At 37.8% G+C, this 26,265-nt stretch overlaps 1 protein-coding gene across 4 annotated transcripts in view; it reads right to left on the bottom strand.

Moving 5' to 3' along the window:
- Window positions 1-26,265, bottom strand: part of LOC127634846 (RNA-binding Raly-like protein) — a 155,317-nt gene that overhangs the window by 63,782 nt on the left and 65,270 nt on the right. For 3 of the 4 annotated variants that reach the window (XM_052114557.1, XM_052114556.1, XM_052114558.1), the window contains exon 2: window positions 5,453-5,715. In XM_052114557.1, the coding sequence (XP_051970517.1) occupies window positions 5,453-5,708 (256 nt within the window). In that variant the 5' untranslated portion in view covers window positions 5,709-5,715. Of the gene's footprint in view, window positions 1-5,452; window positions 5,733-26,265 lie in introns of those variants that run through there. The other variant, XM_052114555.1, reaches the window with a different exon arrangement.

A 26,265-nucleotide genomic window follows, 5' to 3' on the forward strand; every position in this document is an offset into this window, starting at 1 on the left:
AATTCTACCCACTCAACACCAGTTTCATGATCAACAGTAAAGAGAAGACTCAGGGGTGCAGGACTTAGGAGAAGAACAGCAAAGAAAAAGCCACTTTTGAAACAGAAAAAAAGAAAAGATAATTGGAAAAGAGTGTTATGGATCTTTACCCCATTGAGCTTTTGTGGGATCAGCTAGACTGTAAGGTGCGTGAGAAGTGCCGATAAGACAGCCACATCTATGGCAAGTGCTACAGGAAGTGTGGGGTGATGTCATCTGAGTATCTGGACAAACTGACAGCTAGAATAACAAGGATCTGCAAAGCTGTCATTGCTGCACGTGGAGGATTTTTTGATGAGAACTTTTTGAAGTAGTTTAAGAAGTTTTTTTTTTCAATTTGTAATAGTAATTTTTCACATTATTAATGTCCTGACTATACATTGCGATCAGTTGAATGCCACTTTGATGAATAAAAGTACCAATTTCTTTCCAAATGAGCAAAATCTGTACATTATTCCAAACTTTTGGCTGCCAGTATACATGGAAATCATTTAAAATATATAACTCGTTAATATTTTCTCAATCACGATTAAGGCATTTGACATTCATTTCTGACATTTTATTCGGCTCTGTGTGAGTTCTGAACACTTGTTAGAGGCCGGACCCCTTGTGATGTGTCCAGTGGGGACATCACACTCAGTCACACAATACAGACAAACACACAACAGTGAATCTATGCTGGAGAAAGGCCCTCTTATAAAACAAATGCTGACGGGACTTGTGACAAAAGTTTTTTGCATCTTTTGTAAGTCAGCATTTTACCAAATGGAGGGTCTATTGATGCTCTGCTCAAATTTAACATAATTTCAACTTTGTTCCTGTTGCCGCAGAGCGGAACATTTTTCTGAATCTCTGGCTCATGCCCAGCAGCCTCAGTTGAAATCACGGCAGGTCTCAGCATGCTAATAAAAGACGTCAGTTCAGTAAGATGAGACCGAGTGTGGATTTAATTGGCAATCAGGAATTTATTTTCCCCTCCGAGTTGTGATTTGCTCATCATCTTATAATAATGGAAGAAATAGCTTTCAGAAATACTGACCTTTATGTGGCCTTTAGAGTGATGAAAATATTTTTGATTCCTTACTCTGTTGTGACCGTAAACGCACAGATGGAGTCTCACGTATGAGAAGGCATGAATGTCAAATGTTTCTTTCAATGTTCTGTCTGGCTTTCTATTTCTCTATCATGCACCCACATACACATATGTCCTGTTGAGTGATTCATTTTCAGAGACCAAAGTTAACACTCATTAAGTGCCAGATATGACATAAGTATAAAATAGTTTTTATCCTGTAAATAAAACTGAGTTACACACAACTGGTAACTTTATTTGCCCTGCAATATGTATTAGAAATGTTATATGACTCTCCAGGTATATTACAACTCCTTGGAAGGAAACAGCTCAATACAAATATTTTTTTAATGAAAAATAATGACAAAATATTTACATGACTGGAAAGAAAATAAAAAATATGCCTGGACATTTTTTTCAATTTACCTGCCATTGGCACCTGTGGCAAAAATGTAATTTAGCCTGCTGAGCACGTACTGCAATTTCATACAGCACTTAATCAAAACACAATATTCCTAGAGTGCTAATAAGGTCAAGACCTACTCAGGCTTTGCATCTTGTAATACACCTTTTCACACTCTTCTCTTCAGCACTGACTTTCACAACAATTCAGTCAATGGCTGGTTTAAAAACAAAAAGAAAAGATTTTTGTCCTGGACATAATGCCAAAAATTGTTGTAGCCCACTGCATTGTAAAGATATAGGTGTGTGTGTGTGTGTGTGTGTGTGTGTGTGTGTGTGTGTGTGTGTGTGTGAATGTATGTGTTCAACTGCGTGTGTATACCTGTGTATTTTCTCACTGCTTATCAGGACGAAGTGCTGGGTAACATTAATGTAACATCCAGCCGGGCTCTCTCTGATGCCGTTGTGACTCCTGAAGGAGAGTGAGCCGCATGTTATCACAGCCGAGCAGAGTGATGGTATCTGCAGCGTTTGACTAGTTTCCATTAGGCTATTGCCAGGTCAGGAGGGGGGTGGGGGTGTAGAGCAGACCTGCGGTAATGAAGGAATTCGCCTTCGTTGTTCGGCCAGAGGTGTATATCAGCATTTACACATTAGTCCACATGCTGGGCCTGCACTACGAGCAGATTAGGAACGAGACCAGGATCGTACATCAGACTCAGTGTGTCAATGACAGAACCAGGAGATAGAACCAAGAACAATCGCTGCAAAGATGCTTTCAGAGCAGGAGATATTTTGCATAGAAACAAGACTACTATTTTGTCAAGACAACACACTAAAAAAGAAGAAAATGCAGCAATGATGAGCTTAATATGTGTACAATTGATCTATATTCCTAAATTACATATTACTCATTTGCGATTCAATATTTTAGTGAATAGAAGTGAAAAATGCTACACATGCAATCACGCTGTTCCTTCAAGTAACACGATCCACTTTTTCTACATAAATCTGTCTATAGAAGTCAGTGGACACCCGGCCCATAAAACCCATTGAATCTGTGCTTTAAAGGAATAGTTCACCCAAAAATGTAAATTCACTCATCATTTACTCACCTTCATGCCATCCCAGAAGTGCATGACATTATTTCTTCTGTAGAACAAAAAATTTATATGATTTTTAGAAGAATATTTCAGCTCTGTCGGTCCATACAATGCAAGTGAATGGGTGCCAAAATTTTGAAGCTCCAAAAAGCACATGAAGGCAGCATACATGTAATCCATAAGACTCCAGTGGTCTACAGAAGCAAAATAATAGGTGTGGGTGAGAAACTGATCAATGCGTTATTTAAATCTCCTGTCTGGAACATATTCTTTTTAAATTCAATTACAGCAGCGATTACAAAACAATTACAAAACAGGCACTGTTTGCCGAAATCACTTGACGTGAGTGTCGTATACTGGTAATACAATGATATATAATTCATCTCTTATGTCGACATCACCCAGGGAAAAATAACTCATACAGAGCCGCTGGTGAGGCTGAAACTGCACACACTCCCTTCTGTTTTTAAGTAGATGCTCAGTGCTATTTCAAACATGAAACAATAACTAAAGCACTTGGGGTGTTCATTGCCAAGGTTATTTTGCCCATCTCTGGTAATAAGGATGTTTCATGTACAATTAAAACACTCCAGCCGCATTATGACATCTCTTCTTGTATCCATTTCAATAGTGATTTACAGCTTCCGAGTGTGGAATACAGTATGTGTTTTTTTGTTTTTTTATCCCCTTTTCTCCCAATTTGGAAAGCCCAATTCCCACTACTTAGTAGGTCCTCGTGGTGGTGCAGTTACTCACCTCAATCCAGGTGGTGGAGGACAAGTCTCAGTTGCCTCCGCATCTGAGACCGTCAATCCACGCATCTTATCACGTAGCTCATTGTGCATGACACCACGGAGACTCACAGCAGGTGGAGGCTACTCTCTTGCTACTCTTCACGATCCAAGTACAACTTACCACGTGCCCCATTGAGAGCGAGAACCCCTAATAGCGACCACGAGGAGGTTACCCCATGTGACTCTACCCTCCCTAGCAACCGGCCAATTTGGTTGCTTTGGAGACCTGGCTGGAGTCACTCAGCACAACCTGGATTCGAACTTACAACTCCAGGGGTGTAGTTAGCGTCAATACTCACTGAGCTACCCAGGCCCCTGAATACAGTATGTGTTGAGTTGAGTTTGAAATGCAGTTTATGTTGATGCATGTAGCGTAACTATGCAGGTATAAAGTTAAAATGTTGATTTATTAATAAGATATAATTTTTTGGTTTTGTTTATGTCCTTAACAAAAATGATCCATAGTTTTACTATAGTAATAATGTAGTAACCATGATTGAAATAACCATGACTGCTGTCACCATGCAGTCTTCTTAGCAGAAATCATGGTTTTGATACAATCAACCTTGGTTGTACAACAGAAGCCAAATACTGTAGTTTCCATGTAGTAACCATGACAGTAACCATGTTGATTTTGTGGTTACTATGATTTTACTACAAATACCATGATCAAACTATGGTTACTGTAGTAAAACCATGATTTTTATTAAGGGCAAACCTGTTAAGTGTATTTTTACTTTGGATTTGGCAGTAATAGTTTTTACTGAACATTGCAAATACTGAACCGTACCGAAACCGTCACCCTAAAACCATGATACAAACCGAAGTGTTACACCCCTACAAAACATGTGTATAAAACAAAAGACCACAGGTCAGATGGTGTGAAGTTTAATATAGTTTAACGTTTGTTACATATCAATGCATCAATATTAGTTCTAAAACAATGGACCAATCAGAAGAGCCTGGGGGAAGGAAAAAGAAAACCCAAAGGTAATACAGAAGGTAAATATGCAAGGTTAAAACACATTGTATTTTCTTGCAATAAGGTGGATGAGTCATGCACAATAAAACCAGGAACATGTGTTAAGGATATAAGAGGGTCAATTTTGATTTCATTTGGACTAACTTCTAATTAAAAAACCTTGTTTAGCAGAAATCCTGGCCTGTGGAGCACTAGCGCTTGTTTATAGCCTGACCTCCAGCAAAATCATATCTTAGCCAGTCCTCTGTGGCCATTCCTAATGAGGGTCCCCAGGCTGTATTTTGCATTATGTATAAAATGTTTTTCATTGCAAACAGAAAACAGTGTTTAAAAAACAGGTCAATGGGATAATGAGGATGGAGAGAAAGATAAGTAATGTGTTGGGCATCCTGTTTTAATACAGCTGCCTCATGAGGTTACAGATATGTGAGTTTTAAAACCCAATTTTACAACCGTTTTACAATGTGATTCAACTGGCTGTTTACACACACACACAGCTGTACACGCACCTGTACACAAACACACAATTTAACACACATTTTAAATAAAAAGTCTCTCTAGAATGAAAACCTGCCCACCCCATAATACCTCTTGATACTGACTAACAAGTAGCAAAACATGGTTCATGGTTGTGATGTAAACTAAAGTGCAACTCTCTGTTTCAATAGGAAATATGTCAATACAATAAAATGCTCTTTAAAACAATCACCATTAATGGAAGTTTTCTGTTCTAAGAATCAACTAATTGAATTATGTTCCCTGTTAAACTCCTGGGTCCATTGCAGTTTCATTCAAGTGTTTTTAGAGTAACACCCCCCAACCCCGCAAAAAAGCAATGACACTCTTACACTACAACAACGATATGGAGCACAAGCAACACATGTCTTTCCCACAAATTGAAAACACAGATAAACACATGCCCGAGTATCACAAGCAGAATCAAAAGCACTCTGGATCCACCTCTGGCAACGCAGGCCCCTGTGAGTGTCTGTCAGTCCAGAACAAACAGAAAGCAGTTTGTTGAGCACGGGATAGCTTTAGTAAAACGAAAGAGACTCACCGAGCGGCTGTCCTGCGATAATCCTGGTGTTCTCGCCTGCTACGGCCGCTCGTGCGTTCCGTTCACTAATGTATTGGACGAAGGCGTAACCCTTGTGCACCGAGCAGCCCACAATCTTGCCGTACTTGGCAAAGATGACCTCGATGTCTGACTTTTTCACAATGGCGGTGTTGAGGTTGCCGATAAAGACCCGTGAGTTGAGGGAGCGTGGGTCGTTCTTGTTTGTGATATTGCTGGTTTGAGTCTTCCCCGTCATTCTTCTCCTGCGGAACAGAGACATGAGCGAGGACGAAATCAACCACACAGACCACATTTACCTGCTTAAACATCCGTTAGATGCTCTCAGAGACAAAATATAAATAGGTTAGTGAATATCTGGTTGGTGATGTCACACAGCAGTTAGTACCTGCTTCAGAGCAGGAATAATTATTTACCTTAATAATAACATTAATGTCCAGTGATTTGCTTTGAGCAAGAGCAATCTTTGCATTGTGACAAGTGAACTGAAAATAGACCACACTTACTTTATTCTTATATATGAGAGAAAAGTGGCAGTTTCATTATAAAAGAGTTTCTCCAAACAACTGTTATTATGGGCTTGCATTTATCGAATTTGAGATATAATACCATTAAAATTATTACTGATTTCGATGTTAAAATATTTTTTCTTATTCAAGCTGAATATGCAGAGACAACTATGAAATGGATAAAATGCAGTCAGTTGGTCATTATTCGCTTTGCGTCAAGGTCTTGTTTCACCCTGCCAGGGTTTATTTTGCGATAATGACTGTCAGAATGAACATTACACTGCTTATAACCAGATTCTTACCAAATAAAAAAAATGGACATGAAAATGTTATTTCAATTAAACTTGTTTATGTAAGAAGAGATAGCTGAGTGAAACAAAAAACTACCACAGTGTGTGACAGTTATGCAATTTAGATGTCATTATAATATATATATATATATATATATATTTAACAGCAGAATGCAGCAACTGCCCAATCAGAATCAAGTATTCCAGAGATCCGTGTAATAAAAGTTATTTATAGGTTCTTTCAATATTACTGTTTGTTTGAGAGGCCCAACATGTCTACTTCTTACAACCTGATTGGGTTTTCCATAGAAGACAGTGGAAACAGTATACAGCCTGTTTGAAAAACAATCAGTATTTGTTCCTGGCTGGCAGCAGATGCCCTAACCCCACCCCTACCCCTACTCCTAACCATGGGCGAGTTTCCCAAAAGCATCATTAGCCAACTACGGTCACAAGTTCCATCTTTACCAACATAGTTCAACGATTTGGTGTTTCCCGAAACCATAGTTCCAACGAACATTCGCAAACAGAATTGAACAATAATTTGGTTACAACTACAGCCCTATACCTGTTGTTAGAAGCATAGCTCCTCGTAAGTTTGATGTGTGGACATCGTTTGACATCGCTGAGGCTTCTATCTCTTTCTTTCCATAAATATCTTTCATTCTATCAAGAATCTGACCACGTTTAGATGTATTTAAGAAATACATTATTCCGGGGTTTTGCAGAAAGCTGCATTCTGAAACGTTACGCAAATGCGAGTGCAGCCGTTTTAAGGGGTTAAATGCTGTTAAGAGAAAGTGCTTTATCACACATGACATTTATATGTATATGTTAATGCATAAGTGGGATTTATATGTTTTTGAAGAATGCACATGCACCCACTATTGCAACGTGTTATCTATTGCAGTACACTGTGCATGCCGTTTTCGTGTCTTCAGCAGCTTTTTCACATTTAACATCTTTCTGGTGTACATGTAAATAAGCTTTTATAATTTAACATTTGCGGTAGTTATTACTCTGCCCCCTGAGCAACATCATTAACGACAGCTCAACCAATGTGATTTGAACGATGGACGTGCGACATGGTTACTACGATTTCGGGAAACAGTCATGACTAGCTAGTTAATTTCTACAACAAGTAATCTTACTATGGTGGTTATGCAGTGAGTTGTACTGGAAACGCACCCCATATGGAGCCTTTAAGGCTGAGTAGCCAAACAGGAACAACACCAGGCACCTTTCTCCCATCGCTTAAATAAGCCAAGGCCAAATACGTAGCTATTTAGGATTTTTTTTTTGGCAAAGTTGGGTTCAGGCTTAGCTTCATTCTGGAATTCTGGGAGTCCCACCCAAAAATGTTCTTCCCTCAATGAATATCTGATTTCACTTGGAAATACTAATACTGCACATTTCAAATGGGTTGTGATCATTGATTTAAGATTGTATTGTATGGTTTTGTAGACCTTGTAATAATTAAAGAGCAGTTATTGAAGAGTAAGCAATGATCACTGAGTATTTATTTTTATAGTATCTATACAACACTTGTTCCTATTGAATGTGTTAAAATGCAAGAGGTTTGTTCATATGTGATATAGAGTGAGTAAATGAGGGGCTCAAGTTTATGCAGTCACTGTATTACTCACTGAGCACACAGTCAGTTAGTCTTCACATCAAAGAACAGTGGTGAGATCTTTTAGAGCTACTGACGAATGCCCTCCCATTGGGTGTCATCCAACTCCCCTCCACGCACAAACACAGACAGTGACTGCTATTGTTTGAGACAGAGACGCATTATGTTCTGTCTCTCACGCTGTCAACGGCCTACTCTCACACAACAGCATGAGAATGAACATGCAGCTCCGAAGAGACAGTAGTGAGACTGCATCAGAGTCATGCGCACTGACCAAACACGACATTTTGAGCTCCCCAAATACATCGTGATATATGTCAAGCAATGCATGTTAGGGCTCCACAAATATATGTAACCACTAAATTAACCATGGTCACTACAGCCATGGCTACTACAATATTAGTAAAACCATGGTTAATTTTCATAAGGGCTAAATAAATAGGGTTACAACATTACATTGAACATAAATGTATATTTAATTTACACTAATAAACTAGAAAACACCCTATTTTAATGAACTTAATTGAAATATAGCAATAAACAGCAGCAATACAACAAATATTTTGCTTCAAAAAGAAGGCAAAGTCCCTAATAGCTCAAGTGAATCAGTGAATCATTTATATTAATTAGTTCATTTACATGAACGCTCAGAAAGGACTGACATACTAAAACGAATCATAGTTCCCAATGCTAAATATAAGGGAATTGTTGGCAAAACTTTATTTTAAAGTGTCAGTGTAATTACACATGTGAGTACTGAGTAAAATTAATCAACATCTACTTACTATAGGTTTAGGGTTAGTTGCTTGTAATTATGCATAATTTACTGTTATTACTATAGTCATTACATGTAAAATGTGTATCAAGGACACTAAAATAAAGTGTTCCCGAATTGCTTATTTTAATCAACTGTCTAAAAGAACCAATTTACTTAAATGATTTGGTTTTCCCAGTGCTACATGAGAGAGAGAGAGAGAGAGAGAGAGAGAGAGAGAGAGGAGAGGACAGTTTAGGTGAGTGTGTTTGATTACTGCATTTGCAATACAAAGTAACAAATGTAGCTTTTTCTGACACTACATCAATAGTCGTTGGAAAATATAGCTCGTTACTGGAAAAACAACACTTTTCTGAAAATATCTCAGCTAATGTTAGGTTACTGAAAAATGTAGTAAAGTTAGTGGCGTTGTTACTTTTAGTTACTGTAACTACTCCCAAACATTGCAGTTCAAACTGTCCATTTCAATTGATCAATTGCCTTTCCTTTGATTCAGTGATTTGTTTGCCGATTTGTTCTTGATGAGAAATATGAGAGCAAAACTGCATTAGAGTTAAGGTAGTATTTATTTTCATGATTCAGTTAAAACTGTCCCTTTAAATGAATCGATTTAGAAATCGATGGAAGATGGAGCCCGCCACGTATTAAAAAAAATAAAAGAGGTAATTCTGACTTTTTTCCCTCACAACTGTGAGATAAAATTGCAGTTTCAAGAAATAAAGTCGTAATTCCGAGATATAAAGTCACAATTGTATGATAGAAACTCGCAATTGCAACATATTTCTCTCAATTTCTACTTTATCTTTTGCAATTGCAAGATATAAAATAGCAATTATGTGTTTTTTGGACGTAATTGGGACTTCATATCTCACAATTGTTTGATACATGAGTTTATTTCTTGAAATTGCAACTTAACATCTCGCAGTCTTGAGAAAAAAAGTCATAATTGTGAGATAAAATTCAAAATCACCTCTTTTATTTTTGATTACTTGGCATGACCCTTCGTCCATATAAATCTGATTCAATGATTAATTTGCTTCATTACACAAAAATGTTCACCAAAGCCCTTTGTGGCATTTTTTTTTCATACCTGTTTTGTTACATTTGTCTACTCAATGAAAATGATTAAATAGGCTTAATATTCATTTAAAGGTGGGGTATGTGATTTTCTTTTTTGACCATTTTTTCAAAATAACTTGAAATCCTATTCCTAACCCACTTACTGGCTGTAAATTAGAAGCACTGAAATGAAAATTAAGCAATTTAATCATCTGTGGAACGGGCAGGACTCGAAAAACTCCAGCCAATCATTTTCAAGACCATCTAGAATCATTGGACAGAAAATGTGTCAATCAAACGGTCGTACCATGCCCCCCTCCCCCCACCACCCTGGCGCGCGTATCCCGTTCGTGCGCATACTCAAAGCTCGTGACCCAGTAACAGGAAGCGATTGTATTTATGTATGGAGAATAGAGCTTTTATAGTGCTAGTGGGGTTGTTCCACATTTCTATGAATCCTGTTTTGAATAGAAGACCGCTGTACAGACACCAGGGCTGGCTATGTTCTTTTTTTTTACAGTTATGAGAAAATCAGCTCTACACCTTTCAAGAGTGGTATGCGAACCCCTCCTCCTGCTGTGTCAACAATTTGCTCTGAAAAATTGTCTGACAGGTGAATGCACTGTTTGACTAGTGAGTCTAGAACACTGCTAGAACACTGCGCATCTGACTTTTCGCTCGTGCATGATTGCGCGTCCATGTTTTTCGAATGGGTGGAGTCAGGGCCAGCGTTGGAGGAGAGAAGGTAGGACCTTAGAGTTGTGTATTTTCAAAATCTGCCGGCCGTTTTGCAAATCACATACCCCACCTTTAACTACAACTTACTGCGTAAAACAATTTGACTATCTGGCAACAATGGCTACTTGGTTGAAATTATAGTTCCTCTGATTGAAAAACAAACCACCTGTTTAAGCATTTTCAGAGCATATACAGTATATACACTCACCTAAAGGATTATTAGGAACACCATACTAATACTGTGTTTGACCCCCTTTCGCCTTCAGAACTGCCTTAATTCTACGTGGCATTGATTCAACAAGGTGCTGAAAGCATTCTTTAGAAATGTTGGCCCATATTGATAGGATATCATCTTGCAGTTGATGGAGATTTGTGGGATGCACATCCAGGGCATGAAGCTCCCGTTCCACCACATCCCAAAGATGCTCTATTGGGTTGAGATCTGGTGACTGTGGGGGCCATTTTAGTACAGTGAACTCATTGTCATGTTCAAGAAACCAATTTGAAATGATTCGAGCTTTGTGACATGCTGTATTATCCTGCTGGAAGTAGCCATCAGAGGATGGGTACATGGTGGCCATAAAGGGATGGACATGGTCAGAAACAATGCTCAGGTAGGCCGTGGCATTTAAACGATGCCCAATTGGCACTAAGGGGCCTAAAGTGTGCCAAGAAAACATCCCCCACACCATTACACCACCACCACCAACCTGCACAGTGGTAACAAGGCATGATGGATCCATGTTCTCATTCTGATTACGCCAAATTCTGACTCTACCATCTGAATGTCCCAACAGAAATCGAGACTCCTCAGACCAGGCAACATTTTTCCAGTCTTCAACTGTCCAATTTTGGTGAGCTCTTGCAAATTGTAGCCTCTTTTTCCTATTTGTAGTGGAGATGAGTGGTACCCGGTGGGGTCTTCTGCTGTTGTAGCCCATCCGCCTCAAGGTTGTGCGTGTTGTGGCTTCACAAATGCTTTGCTGCATACCTCGGTTGTAACCAGTGGTTATTTCAGGCAAAGTTGCTCTTCTATCAGCTTGAATCAGTCGGCCCATTCTCCTCTGACCTCTAGCATCCACAAGGCATTTTCGCCCACAGGACTGCCGCATACTGGATGTTTTTCCCTTTTCACACCATTCTTTGTAAACCCTAGAAATGGTTGTGCGTGAAAATCCCAGTAATTGAGCAGATTGTGAAATACTCAGACAGGCCCGTCTGGCACCAACAACCATGCCACGCTCAAAATTGCTTAAATCACCTTTCTTTCCCATTCTGACATTCAGTTTGGAGTTCAGGAGATTGTCTTGACCAGGACCACACCCCTAAATGCATTGAAGCAACTGCCATGTGATTGGTTGATTAGATAATTGCATTAATGAGAAATTGAACAGGTGTTCCTAATAATCCTTTAGGTGAGTGTAAATAAAGAAAAATAGATTTTTTTAGCTATATCATCCAGCGCTCATGTACTGTACATGGCTGCAAAACACCAAGAAATCTTCACATAAAGGCTTCATCAGATCATCCAACAACATAATTATTTTGTGTCTTCAATTGCCTGTAAGAATGTAAAGCTCTCTAATATCGCTGAGAAATGAAGATTAGATTTATTTAGCTTGGGGACAAAATGCTTGAATAATGGAACCAATACTGTAAATAGGATTAGTTTCCAAGGTTACCTGCATTCTGGGAATGGTACTGGGCGAAGGCTCACACATTCAAAAACGCACTGACGTGCTCACAGAAAGAATCACACTCTCATGTGTTCAGTCACTCATGGAGACAGAAATTGGAATAGTGAAATATGCCCTCTTGTAATTTCCCAGGGCACGGTGCAACCATTGGATCACACAATAAAAACAGCAAAGAGCCCTATTAAACTGGACATGAGTCATTTTGATTGTCTCTCTCTCACTCTCTGTTACTTTGTCTCTGACACCCCTACTCATAGGACAGAAAATCGCTAAGGAGATATTTGAAATATCTCAATTGTTTCTCTTATATAACTATTAAAATAGAGAGCACATGGAGACTTTTGCTTAAAGTCAACATGAAATCAAAATAGAGACTACTTAATACAGCACATGTTCCTGGTCTTATTGTGAATGATACATTGGTGCACATTATTGTTTGTCTTTAAATTATTCTTTAAAATGCAATAACTTGCTCAGTCTCTAAAATGATTAAATTATTTTAAACATCAATAGACATCAAATGCTGGTTTTGTTAAAGAGACAGCACCGGTTTTAGCACTTGTTTAAGAAATCAGTGTAAATTCTTGTAAATACTATGAATTATGCAATTAAACAATACACATGCATCATTAAATACTATTTGAAATATAATATTATTTATTGAATGAATGCATGGATTTGTTCATTTTTAAAAAGCCAAAATGTGACAGAAATTATGAAAAACTAATACAAAATTATTATTATCATGATGTTCCTTAATAGAAGGTCCCCTGTATAATTAACAGCATTAGCTGGAAAATTATTTATTTCATATGTAAGCAAAAGGGATATTATAACTGAAATATACCATGTGAATTAAAAATTTATTGAATGTCAAATTGATATTTAATCGAACTGGAATCGAATCGAGAGCTTGTGAATCAGAATCGACTTGGATCAGAAAATCTGTATCAATACCCAGCCCTAGCATTGATACAGACTTCCCGATTTGATTCGATATTCGGAAGCTCTCAATTAAATTTCAATTCGATTTTATTTGGATTCATATGGGAATGTTTAAGTTATAATTTAAACTCTGCTTACATATGAAACAAATTCTTTCTCAGCTAATGCTGTACATTACACAGGCAACCTTCTAACTGGGTACATTACTAAATTTAAAAAATTAACAACAGGGACCAAACTATGCCGCTAAATTGTTGTTTATTTAACAGATACACAACCAAAACTGAAGTCAACTTTCAAGTAAAAGTGAAAAGATAGATCTAGGTATTTTAAGAATCTATACCGGGATCATTCAAATAAAGATGGCTATCTATCAGAATATCAAAATTTTTACCCAGCCCTAATTGGCGCACCATATTTGAACGAATGCAAGCACAAATTAGATTTAAAACAACAGCATAGAGGAAGATTTTCAGTGAATAATGAACAGAATATTCCTCACAAGCCATAAGGACTTCTTACAGTATATGGTACATTTATAGTGCTTTTTTATCACTTTTGAGCTTGACAGCTCGAGTCCCGCCATAATTTTGCTGTACAGAAAAGAGCATTTTGGACATTCTGCAATAAATATTCTTTGCATTCCACTGAAAAAATTTATTCTATTCCTTTAAGTCTCCTGAACTATGAAACTGTTACCTCTGAGCAATACCATTTTCCTTAAGGAACCCAAATCGTGAGGTTTTCAGGTCCAATAAACGGCAACTGAATCCAAAAAGCAGCTTAACAGAGGACAAGTGGTGTAATAAAGAATACTAAATATAAAACATCTGTACCATCGGTCCCTTTGAGACCATTTCTGTGACTGATGTCCAAACCCAATTACAGTGCTGTGAGGTTGGCTGTATTACACCACAATGAAGTTTCATAAGGACAGAGGTTGCATATGTGCTCTAAAATTAACCTTTTACTCCATTGATGGTAAGGCTTAGGGTTGAGGTTTGTGTTAGGTGGTAGAGTTAATAAAATATGCATTAATGCATATTTATAATTTACAACTAAAAATACAGTTTGCTTTTGGTCCACTCTGTGGACATTTCACCTGAAAACTTGAGCTCACAAGTGCCCATATGTTCAACAACACTTCCAACTTCAGCCACAGGGGGCAGGGTGCCAATGTTCTTTTATTTATTTCACTTCAACCCTTCTCCTTCCCTTTTGATGCCGCAAAGGTGGCCTGCTTGATCACCCTCCTAACCGGCTGAGCATGGGACTGGGGAACTGCTGTCTGGGAGAGTAACCTGCCTTTCTGTGCCTCGTTCCTGGCATTTTCTGTAGAACTCAAGAAGCTGTTTGATCGTGCCACACGTGGTAGGGTAGCGACTCATTTGCTGACGTAATTACAGCAAGGAAGCAACTCCATTTTAGATTATTCCATAGAGTTTCGGACCCATGCGGCTTCCAGCGGCTGGATTGAGAGAGCTCAATGGGACATTATTCTTGGTGGTTTGACGGAGACAGTGAAGGATGAGATTTATTCCCTTGACTTGCCCGAGCGTCTTGACGATCTGGAAATCCAAGTCGACAATCAGCTCTCTCATCTTCACCGCCTGCGAGTTCCATTTCCATCTATGGATGTTAGTTCCAGAGAATGCCCATCTGCCTCCTCATTTCAACCACCACCAGAAACCATTTCAGATCCTGAACCCATGCAGCTGGGCCGAGCTTCTCTTTCTAAGAAGGAAAGGAAACGACTTTTCCGGCTGGGCCTGTGTGCGTACTGTGGCAGGCCAGTTAAAGCTGACGCTAACCAGTAACAAGGGTCACTGGTGAGCAGGACTCGTACGGACCAGCCCCTTATGATTCACACTGTTCTTCCAGCTATTATCAATGGGAAGCTACTGTCCACCAGGTTTTGGCACTCGTTGATTTTGGAGCTGAGGGAAATTTCCTGGGTGCAAGTGGGGTGTTCCGGTAATTCCTATTGACCCTCCTATTGCCATTAGCACTCTCAGTGGCTCTTCTCTTGGCAAGATCTCCAAGGACATGGTCCCGGTGAGTCTGAGAATTTCGTGCAACCAGAATTTCATGTGTGTGTCTTGGGAGGTTGTTTCGAAGGTACAAAGGGCACTACAGGGAGTGACTGCCCCGGCGGGGGTGCCAGCAAGTCTACTCTTTGTTCCATGATCAGTCCAACCTGCGGTCCTGCAGTGGGGCCACTCATCCAACTTAGCTGTATCATCCAGGAGTGAGGCACATGGAGGCCATGGTTCAGACCCAGACTAACGGCCAGACAGAGAAAGCCAATCAAAGTCTAGAGATGCTTTGTTGTGTGGCCGACCAGAATCCCTCCTCTTGGAGCGAGTGAAGCACATGTATAACTCTCAGCTGGTGTCATCTACAGATAACTCCAAGGTACTCGGTCGGTCAGAAAGTCTGGCTCTCGGCAAAAGATATCCCACTTAAAGTCACGTCACGTGTTTATGTTCATACTAGCCATGTGCACTCTCTACTCCTACTCATTTATACTTACATACTTCACACCCTCCTCATCTTCTGTTTGTTAGTGTGATTGTGCTCACCTTTTGCTGATTTTACCTAGGTCTATTTATACCCTCTGTTGCTCAGTCTGTTGATAGATTTTCTCTTGAAAATAACTGTGGCAGTTTAATACAGACGTTTGGAACATTTGCTGTTGCAAACATTTATTTATTTTACTTTTGCTGCCTGTCGGATTACTACTGTATTGGCATTTTACTGCCTTGGCTCTCAGATTCTTCTAGTGCTAACTGTTCTCTCTCCCTGTGTTGCTAGCCCAGTTTGTGCCACCTCTGCATTCCCTCAGACCTTGTGGATCGGCCAACATGCATCTCTTCTCACACGAGTTGGATTATACATGACTCATCACTCATCTCCCTTGATGTATCTCATTGGCAAGTCCTCCAGTGGTTCTCAGCCCCACTACCTGTGTGTATATGTGTGTGTGTGTGTGTCCTCACTCTTCCATCCAAAATCGCAAGTCTTCATTCTTTTCTGCCATTTTTTATTCTGCTGACAGATTAATAAAAAACGTTATTGTCATCAGCTTTTGGGTTCTTGATCAGCTCATCCTCATGTTGCGCTGAGGTCAGACAGCACCCACCACAAATACTTCAGAAATTAGTCGCTATGTCTGATATTGAGGCAATTGATGGCAAAACCCTGGAAGAAATAGGATCATAAAATGTCAACCTACTGTCTTGACACACTCCCAACATAATTTTTAAAAAATGTGTTTAACTGTCTGGAAAAATATATGTGAACATAGGGAACTATGAATCTTGTATCCCACAAGGGTCAATTCTTACACTGCTCCTGTTCAACCTGTATATTCTCCCACTAGGCCAAATTATGAAAAAGAACCAAATTTCATACCATAGCTATGCAGACAACACCCAGATCTATCTAGCCCTATCGCCAAATGACAACAGCCCTATAGACGCTCTGTTCCAGCGCATTGATTAAATTAATAGTTGGATGTGCCAAAACGTCCTTCATTTAAACAACGACAAGACAGAGGTCATTGTATTTGGCAACAATGGCAAAATTCCCAAGGTGAATACATACCTTGACTCCAGTGTTATTTTGGAGTCAGACCTTAGTTTCAGTCACATCAAAGCAATAGCAAAATCAGCCTACTATCATCTAAAAAATATTGCCAGAATTAGATGTTTTGTATACAGTAAAGTCTTAGAGAAACTTGTTCATGCATTCATCACCAGTAGGGTGGACTACTGCAATGGTCTCCTCACCAGCCTTCCCAAAAAAAGATCAGCTCATTCAGAACACTGCGGCAAGGATTCTCACGCAAACCAAAAAATCAGACCATATTACTCCAGTCCTCAGGTCTTTACACTGGATTCCAGTTTAATTTAGAATTGATTGATAAAGTACTATTACTCGTTTATAAATTGTTCAATAGCCTAGAACCTAAATACATTTCAGTTATGCTTGTTGAATATAAACCTAACAGACCACTCAGATCATTACGATCAAGACAGTTAGACATACAGAGGGTTCATTCAAAACAAGGTGAGACAGCATTTAGCTATTATGCCATCCGCAGCTGGAACCAGCTTCTGTAAGAGGTCAGATGTGCTCCAACAGTAGCCACATTCAAATCCAGACTGAAAACTGTTTAACTGTGCATTTACTGACTGAGCACTGCGCCGCACTTAATGATTACACATAACTTAATGATTACACATAAATAATCTTGCCTTGCCTTGCCTTGTATCTCTCTACACCCAGACCACTAGACAACTGAGGCAGCCATCAGCCTGAAAACCCCCCTCAATGACACGCGGAGAGAAACTCCTACACCCCCTGTTATAGTCCAACAAGGGACAAAAATGGTTCAAGGGACAAAAATCTAAAACTAAAATTTTTTTTTGAAGAACGTTACCGAACAACGCTCTAATATCTGATTGGATGAACCATTATTTTTGCTATTACTTAGTGTTAGGGATCTGAACAAACCCCTAATAATGAAACTTTGGTGTATAACTCATATTTCACCATTTGTGTTATAGACATCGGGCTGTGCTTACTGATGTTTGAAGCACTGCCCCCAGTGGCCGAATATTTGGTTCCCCCAATCCTCAATATGTGGTTACATCATTGGCTAACTGCTTTATTCTGCCATCAGAGCAATTGGATCAAGAAAGTTCACTTCAATCTCGGCTTAATTTTTTCTTATAAACATCTCTCTGCACTTTCAGCACTAAACCCTGATCCAATTGGAGCAAGGAAGCAAATTATGCTGTCATTCATTTGGAGTTTGATGTAACTGACAGAGAAGGATTGATTTATAGGGATGGGGGACTGTATGTGATGGATCTTTTGATTGCCAGAGAGAGAGAGAGAGAGAGAGAGAGAGAGAGAGAGAGCTCGTCAAAAGGATACTAGTGAAATGCTTTCAATGACAATATCTTATTGCCTTGCTTGTGTTTTTAATGCATTGCACCAATATTTCCAGTACAATCTACAAACAATGTGATGGAGGGTGACAAAACATGATTCAGTGTGACAAAAAGGAACTGAATAGGGTTATTCTCAAAGAATGGTGTCATTGTAAACCATAACTTTCTACTAACTTCGTCATATTATTTTACAGCTATTAAACATGTAATGCAAAATAAATAAATGGTTACACTTTACAAAAAAGTTATCTTAATATTAGTAAATGTATTAGTCATCATAAACTAACAATTAACAATATTTTATTGATCTTTGTTAATGCTAACTTATCAAAAATGTTCATTATTAGTTCATGTTGGTTCATAATGCATTAATGTATAACATACAATTTTTTATTTTAATACATAATTTGTTTTACTAATATATGTTGAAATTAATATGAACCAAGATTAAAAAGAGCTGCAAAAGCATTGCTCATGTTAATTCATGTTAATTCATGTTAATTCATGTTAACCAATGTTTACAAATACAAATTTGTTGTAAAGTGTCACCAAATAAATAAATAAATTACTAATTGTATTTTTTAAATATCAAAATATCAGATCTTTGAACTTTAAAGGTCCACTGATCTTTAAACTAAACATTAAACCCCATTTTTTTTTTTTTTTTACATAACACAGTTGGCACTTTTGGAAGGAAAATACTTTGGTTTAGTAATAATTTGTGATTTATTACATGGTAAACCAAAAGAGTTTTTTGAAAAAACTTTGCTAATTTTCCTATTCAAATTATAAGTAAATTAATTCCAAACGTATTATGTCAGGGTTAAAATCATGTAAAAGCTTTAGGGTTTGTTAATGTAGCTTTAACTTAAAGGTACCTAATGATTAAAATAAAGTAAAATAACTATTGGACCAAGGCTATAATAGTTTAAAAATCCCATAGTTAAAAATTGAAAAACCCATATTTGTTGATCACTTATAAATATTTTTCACGTAAAGCGTGGAAATACAATTTCGTAAAAGTTCTTTGTGAAAATCAATTATTTCACAAATTGAAATATTTGGGAATTTCCGGACGGAAATGGCACATTTCCTGAGAATTCCGTTGTTGTTCAACGGAAGAAAGCACCTCTTCCTCTCAGTTGAGCTTACACAGACAATAAACATGATTAAGTGGCTTAATAACATGCCAAACGAATGGCAGTGAACATTTTCCATGCACACGCAGCTGCCCGATGTCTCATTCGGGCACACTTCTACCACATCCCCCACAAACTTGTTACTGTTGCCATTTCAAATACAGACGACTTCAAAATAACTGTAGAAAAAACTTGTGAGAATGAATTACAGTAATAATAATCCTTATTACTCAAACACCCACATGCTTACATTAAGTTGTGAGTCTGACTAAACAACTGTTTCATCATCTTCCATAAATACTCTGAGATACAGACTGACAGTTGATTAAAGTTCTGTTTTTTTATTTATTTACTAAATACACAAACTGCAGGACAAATCAGCACAGGAAGCAGATATGTTACATTCATGATAAAGCAATTAAGAGCTTGTATAAATATTTGAATGAGAACAGGGAAAGAGTTGTACAATAAATAAAATAAACTGGCAGCTGCTCTGTCTCATATGAACTGCCACTATGTCAGTATGATGACATGTTTGCTATCAGCCGCTCTGATTGGAGAGTGAGGCAGAGGCACTTACGGTAATTGGGAAAAATTCTGGCAGCGGAAAGCGGCTCAAAGTAATGACAGTCAAGCATATTAAAATAAAAGATTTTAAGTGTTTCAAGTAATGGACAAACACTGCGCAGAAGCCTTGATATTTAGGGGGAAAAATAATTGTATCCATTTTTTTAGTGTCTGGAAATTTACAGAACTGGTGTTTTCAAAGGTATGTTGGTACCTTGCAACAGTCATTGAAAGTGTGTGTGTGTGTGTGTGTGTGTGTGTGTGTGTGTGTGTGTGTGTGTGTGTGTGTGTGTGTACTGTGCCGTTCAAAGGTCCACTTGTGAAAATGCTAATTTAATACAGATCTTTTTCATTACAAATGATATGATTAGCATAACAATTTAAGTTTAAATAAAAAAAAAGTCTTAGCGGAGACCAAGGCTCACAATTTTTTACTCCAGTGAATGATTCTCAAAGTAGGTTTATTTTTAGAAGTCAAATTCTGAAAACCTAAAAGCTTTGAACATTTTCACAGTTATTGCCCAGAAAAAAAAGATGAACACACATAGACCTTTTGTGACAACTTGCCCCAACAGTGGGGCATATTGTCACACGATATGGGACAAGTTGTCACAACAGAACTTGCCACCAAAACAAAATATATGCCTGTCTTTAAATCTATGCTTGAATTAAACAGTCTTAAAAGGTAGTATTAAAATGCTTTTCAGCTAAATTTAAAATGTAAAACAATTATGTACAACAAAAAATGTAATCACACAACAAAAATGGAAAATGCAACCTAGAAATATACTTTTACAACATTGTTTTTGCCAGCAAACATTGTATTTAATACATTTTTATACATTAATGACATGTGACAACATGCCCCAAACCTTTGTCCAAAGAACACATACAAATATTTTGGTTAAAATCTTCCTTCACAATATAGTGGACCCTTTCCTTAAAGGAAGTATGCCAGTGTAGTTTAATTATTGTCATTTTTTACAAAAGAGCAATAATACAAATATTATGATAGTGAAAATTTACTTTGGAGAAAAAAAATCACAAAAATTATTCTAATTTAAAAGGGTTTTGAACTAGTTGTTTGAAACCAACATACAAACCCTCTGCACACGTTTGTGTAATTTGACTTTTGACTGCAAATGTCATTGTTACTTAGAGGCAGCCATGGTCTCCCCTATTAAAGCTAGGGTGTGCAATCTTTTCCAGAAATGTTTTTTTTTTTATACTGGTTGAAAGTCTCTTAAGCATTATCTTAATTTATTCTTATTCATTTTACATCATAACAGTTTCCAAAAATGTCTTTACATCCAGGTTTAATTACATTTTGAATCCCATATTCTAAATGTGGACAGACTTCTGAATGCCTCTGTATTTACTGTATGCATAAAATAAATAGTAAAGACTCAAGGGAGAAGCCATACATTCAGAACACTTGATGTGTGTCAAATGCGCATATTTGTGAGCTGACTCAAATGTAATGACAGATTAGCCTGTTGTCCTTTCCTGCAGAGCTCGGTCTGTGGTCCTTAATGTTGCTTTCAGCCATAAAGTCTTGCTGGGAGAACAGTATGGAGCAATGGCATGCTGCTTTGCACTCTAGTTCTGGTGCTGAAATGATGCGGTGAAGCACAGCAATGCAACAACCAAGAGTATACATGTGTGTGCATGCATGCATTTTTACTGAAGGTGCAAGACATGTGTGTGTCTACACTTGCTTGTAGATGAGCATTAGTGTACAGAATTTACTCTCTGTGGTAGAGGTTGACCGATAGTGAATTTTGCCGATACTAAGGTGGTGGGAAAGGCAGATTACCGATTATTCAGCCGATAGTTTTTAAAATACATTTTTATAATGTCTAAAAAATCATATTCTTTCCTTACTATAACTGGCACAGACATTAATCAAATTAGTCCTAAATTAATCAAATATCAGATGCAGTTTATTGTTCAAACAAAATCTCCAAAATAAGTTAAAACAAATTCTGTTTGTTGGATACTGCTGGACTTTTAAATGTAAACAAGCCCAAAATACACCAGGGACTCTTATTTTGAAATTAAGAAAAAAAAAAAAACGATCTGCAAATAAAACTATAAATCCAAATAGCAACTACTGGCACAGACTAATACTTCTGTGGCCATGTTCCCAATGCAAAAGAAACGAGAAGAGAGCTAATGTTGCTTTGTTCATTAATGGCTAAAACCAAACGGGTTAAACTGTTAGCAGCTATCATTCTTGTTTACAGCCATGAGATGCCATGAACTACAAGTTGATCTCTTATATTAGATTTTCAGGTCTTTTGTATTCCGTACGCAAACAAAAAAAAATGAACTTTCATGCTTGTGCCATCTTTGATTTTGAATGGGAATGACAACAAGACTGTGAGGGATCGCTTACAGTCTATTCAACGGGTTATACTGCAGTTTAAAGTGTTTTCGGATTGTTCCGTAGACAAAACATTGATAAAATATCTGTCCAAGAACATTCAGTATTCAAAGAACTCCAGACAACATGAGCTGTGGAAAATCAGATGTGATCTAGGAACTTTATACAGCTTTATACCATTCATGCCATTGAAGAGATGGTAAGTCTATCCCTCACAGTCTCATTGTCATTCCCATTAAAAATCAAAGATGGTGCTAGCATGAATAAGGTCTATTGTTTTGTTTGCGTACGGAATACAAAAGACCTGAAAATCTAATATAAGAGATCAACTCGCAGTTCATGGCATCTCACGGCTGTAAACAAGAATGATAGCTTCTAACAGTTTAACCCATTTGGTTTTAGCCATTTATGAACAAAGTAACATTAGCGACTATAGAGGAAACCGCTGTCGACAGACCCAACTACAGTAACAATATTTTGTTCTGAAATTGTTCCCAAAATAATCATCCTGACATTCTATTTTTCACTATCCAGGAAAGTTTTATTTTTATATATTTATTTATTCAGAGAGAACTTTTTTTGAGGCTTGGAGAAGGTTCTAGGAATGTAATATTTAGGTTTTTATCTTTTTATATTCATTAATTAAATGAATTTTCCGGATTCAATACAAGTTAAGCCCAATTACATTTGTGCAATGATGACACAATCTCTGATATAAGCATGACGACACGTCTCTGAAAACCCCTAAATGACCATAAAAATTACAATATAAACAACTCTAAAGTTTTAACAGAATTAATGTAAGAAAATTATAAGCTTGAAATTTCTGCCATTAATCGGCCACATTCACTTCCATTGTAAGTGCCTGTAAGTGACTGTAACCTCGAAAAGGAGGGATAAGTCAAAATAATTTTTTGTAGTAATCAACATTATGCCACAAATGCTCTTAAATGAGCTTAGCTTGTATTGAACCAAGAATGTTCCTTTGAAGTTCCCAGAGCAAAATGAATGTAAATGGTGAACAACTATGAAAAGTCATATGAAAGTCATATGGATTTAGAAGAACGTGATGGGTGAGTAAATGATGACATCATTTTAATTGGTTAATTACTAATAAAGGAAATTGAGTTAAAACTCTTAAAATTATGTTGTAACAATGAACGAAATTAAGCACTCAGAAGAAAAGTGAAAACTATATTCAGCTGCAGTGTGTATATGGTCTCTGTGGTTAATAAATAGTGGCACAATATATCCCTACATGCTGTGCATACAACTCTAACACGCAATTCTCAGCAAGAACACTTTGTCCTTGCAGATATTGTTCACAAAAACACATAAATGCAAGACCGAGCACATACAGTAGATGCACACATAATGGACCAGGCTACAGTTTGAAGGCCTGACCTCGACAGCACACATTACTACCTACGAGTCATCGCAAGAGCAGAAAATGAACTTGAGTGGAAAATGTGAGGACAAAGAAGGTCTATCCATGAATCAAGTTCAAGTCGCCCGACATTTACCAAAGGATGTCAAAAATATGAAATGTGAAATGTTTTCAATGGCATGTCCACTGTTTGAAGGACATAACCGACAAGCTGGGTGCCTTTTGTGTTTGTCCCTCACAAATCTCAAAAACGTTGCGTTGAGTCAATGATGAGAGAGAACATTTTGCCAGTCTAATTGAGGTAGATTCGGCCCCCTGCCTGTCTGACAGAAGACACCAGGATAATTGCAAGTGTCAGGATGTCCAAATCAGTCAACCCAGTGTGCAATCACAGGTTGAAACCTGACATTAAAAAGCGACTTGTTGTCATTAGTATACCCGTAAATATATGTGGTGTGAATTGGGGCTGCACCAGTCTCCAAAAACCTCCGAAACCTGATTTCCCCTCCCAAAACATCCGGTTTTGGATTGTCTCTCATCTCTTAGATATTTTGTCTCTGAACTCCCGAGACCCTCCCGGACCTGATCTTATGCCAGTTTTCAAAGGCTGAATTCATGACACAATTGCACCACTTAGCACACAAACATGACAGTATGAACCAGCATGCCAAGTAGATCATTGTGGAAAGGTTAGCAACAAATGTTGTTAAATAACGTTAATAGAACATTATTATGATATAATTACTACAGTGAGTCCTCATAAACTTAGGCCAAAACGTTCTTAGTGTAGCATTGTTTGTCAATCCTTTACACTTGTTAGCGAATGAACGTTTTCGCGTTTTCAGGAATGTTATGCAAAAATTTAAATAAAGTCTTACTCATGTAGACCGATTAAGATGTCTATATTCCTTCAGACTCAAGCTATACAGATGCAGGTATGACCTGACCTCCTCACGAACATGTTCTTGATGTGCAGATACACTGTTTTTGTTTCTACCTTTGTCTCCAGATGTTTAGCAGTGATTATATCTTTTTCCAGTGCTTCTTCTTGACAGCAATGGATCAATTGAGAATGTTGCAACCATAGGCATTACTAGACCAATTTTAGGATGGCTTCAGCCCCCCTACAATTCGTCTCAGCAGCCTTGAATCATAAGGCATTTTGGTGGCTTTTCCCAACTGCAAAGACTGACTGTAGCACGGACCAACAGCACTGGAGTGTGGGTTGTGAAAGCGCATATTATTGTTTTGTCTCACTGAACGAATAGGCCCCATTTCCTCATTTAATTCATGAACGAGCTAGGATCAGCGTCTTTTGACCGATTGAAAAAGAGGAGGCATGTTGCTCATTTATTTCAGTAATCTCGTTTAAGGAGAGAAAGGGGCTGAATTAATTAAGAGTAAAAGTGATTAATGACATTACAATGACATCAGGACATCATTAAAACCTGTAATTGTTTTTAGGCAATGTCGTATTTTTTGTAAATTCTTTGATAGTCATTCACAGCAGTTCACAAATGATGTTTTGCTCGCATTTGCATGCAGGGAAAATGCTTATGATAGTTAAACACTGCTTAAGTGTCTTAGCAGACACACTGATTTGAAAGAAGTATAATTAGTCTTGTTCGGTCATTAATGTCTCTGAGCTTTATCAATGGTTTTATTACTCAAAACACATGAAAGATGTTCATTTGTAGCCTCCTATTGGCGTAAAAGTGTGATTTACAAAAATGGTTACCTGAACGAATAAGTGAACAAATCTGAAATAATCTGATTTATATAAAATAATACCATATATATATATATATATATATATATATATATATATATATATATATATATATATATATATATATATATAAAATCACGAGTTAATGACATAAAGAGAAACATCATCTGGATTTACTTCACTCCACTAAAGATTGTTCAAGCTAATTATGATATTTATTATAATAATAGTTTGTGGTGTTTGGAATACATTTAATCCACAGTAGTTGCGAAATTTTAGATTTTCCTATAAGAATTTATTTTTAATTATTATTTGTTAAATGTAAAAAAACAAATATTATTCTCCCCTTTTTTTCCGAATTTGGTACGCCCAATTCCAGATGTGCTATAGGCCCTCATGGTGGCGTAGTGACTCGCCTCAATCTCGGTGGCAGAGGACGAATCTCAGTTGCCTCTGAGACAGTCAATCCACGCATCTTATCACGTGCCTTGTTGAGCGTGTTACCACGGAGACCTAGCGCGTGTGGAGGCTCATGCTATTCACTGCAGCATCCATGCACAGCTCACCACGTGCCCCACCGAGAGCGAAAACCACATTATAGCGACCACCAGGAGGTTAAACCAACATGACCCTACCCTCCCTAGCAACCGGGCCAATTGGTTGCTTAGGAAGCCTGACTGGAGTCACTCAGCACGCCCTGGATTTGAACTTGCAAGTCTTTACTTGCTGAGCTACACACGCCCCAATGCCTTCAGCTCTTTGATGTTACAACACTAGAGAGATTTTAGTGAGGAAGAAGAAGCTAGACTAGTAACAGCACTTGTAGAGAAACTGTTTTTCCTTGAAAGGTACCTTTAGATATTAATTTGAAGTATAGTTTTCTTATAAGACCAGCAAAGGTCTGGATAAACATCTGTAATACTGCAACCATGTAACATTTAATGCTCTATGAAAACTGGTTTGCCACTACAGCTCATAAT

Source organism: Xyrauchen texanus, chromosome 42, assembly GCF_025860055.1.
Source record: "Xyrauchen texanus isolate HMW12.3.18 chromosome 42, RBS_HiC_50CHRs, whole genome shotgun sequence".
Taxonomy (NCBI): Eukaryota; Metazoa; Chordata; class Actinopteri; order Cypriniformes; family Catostomidae; genus Xyrauchen; species Xyrauchen texanus.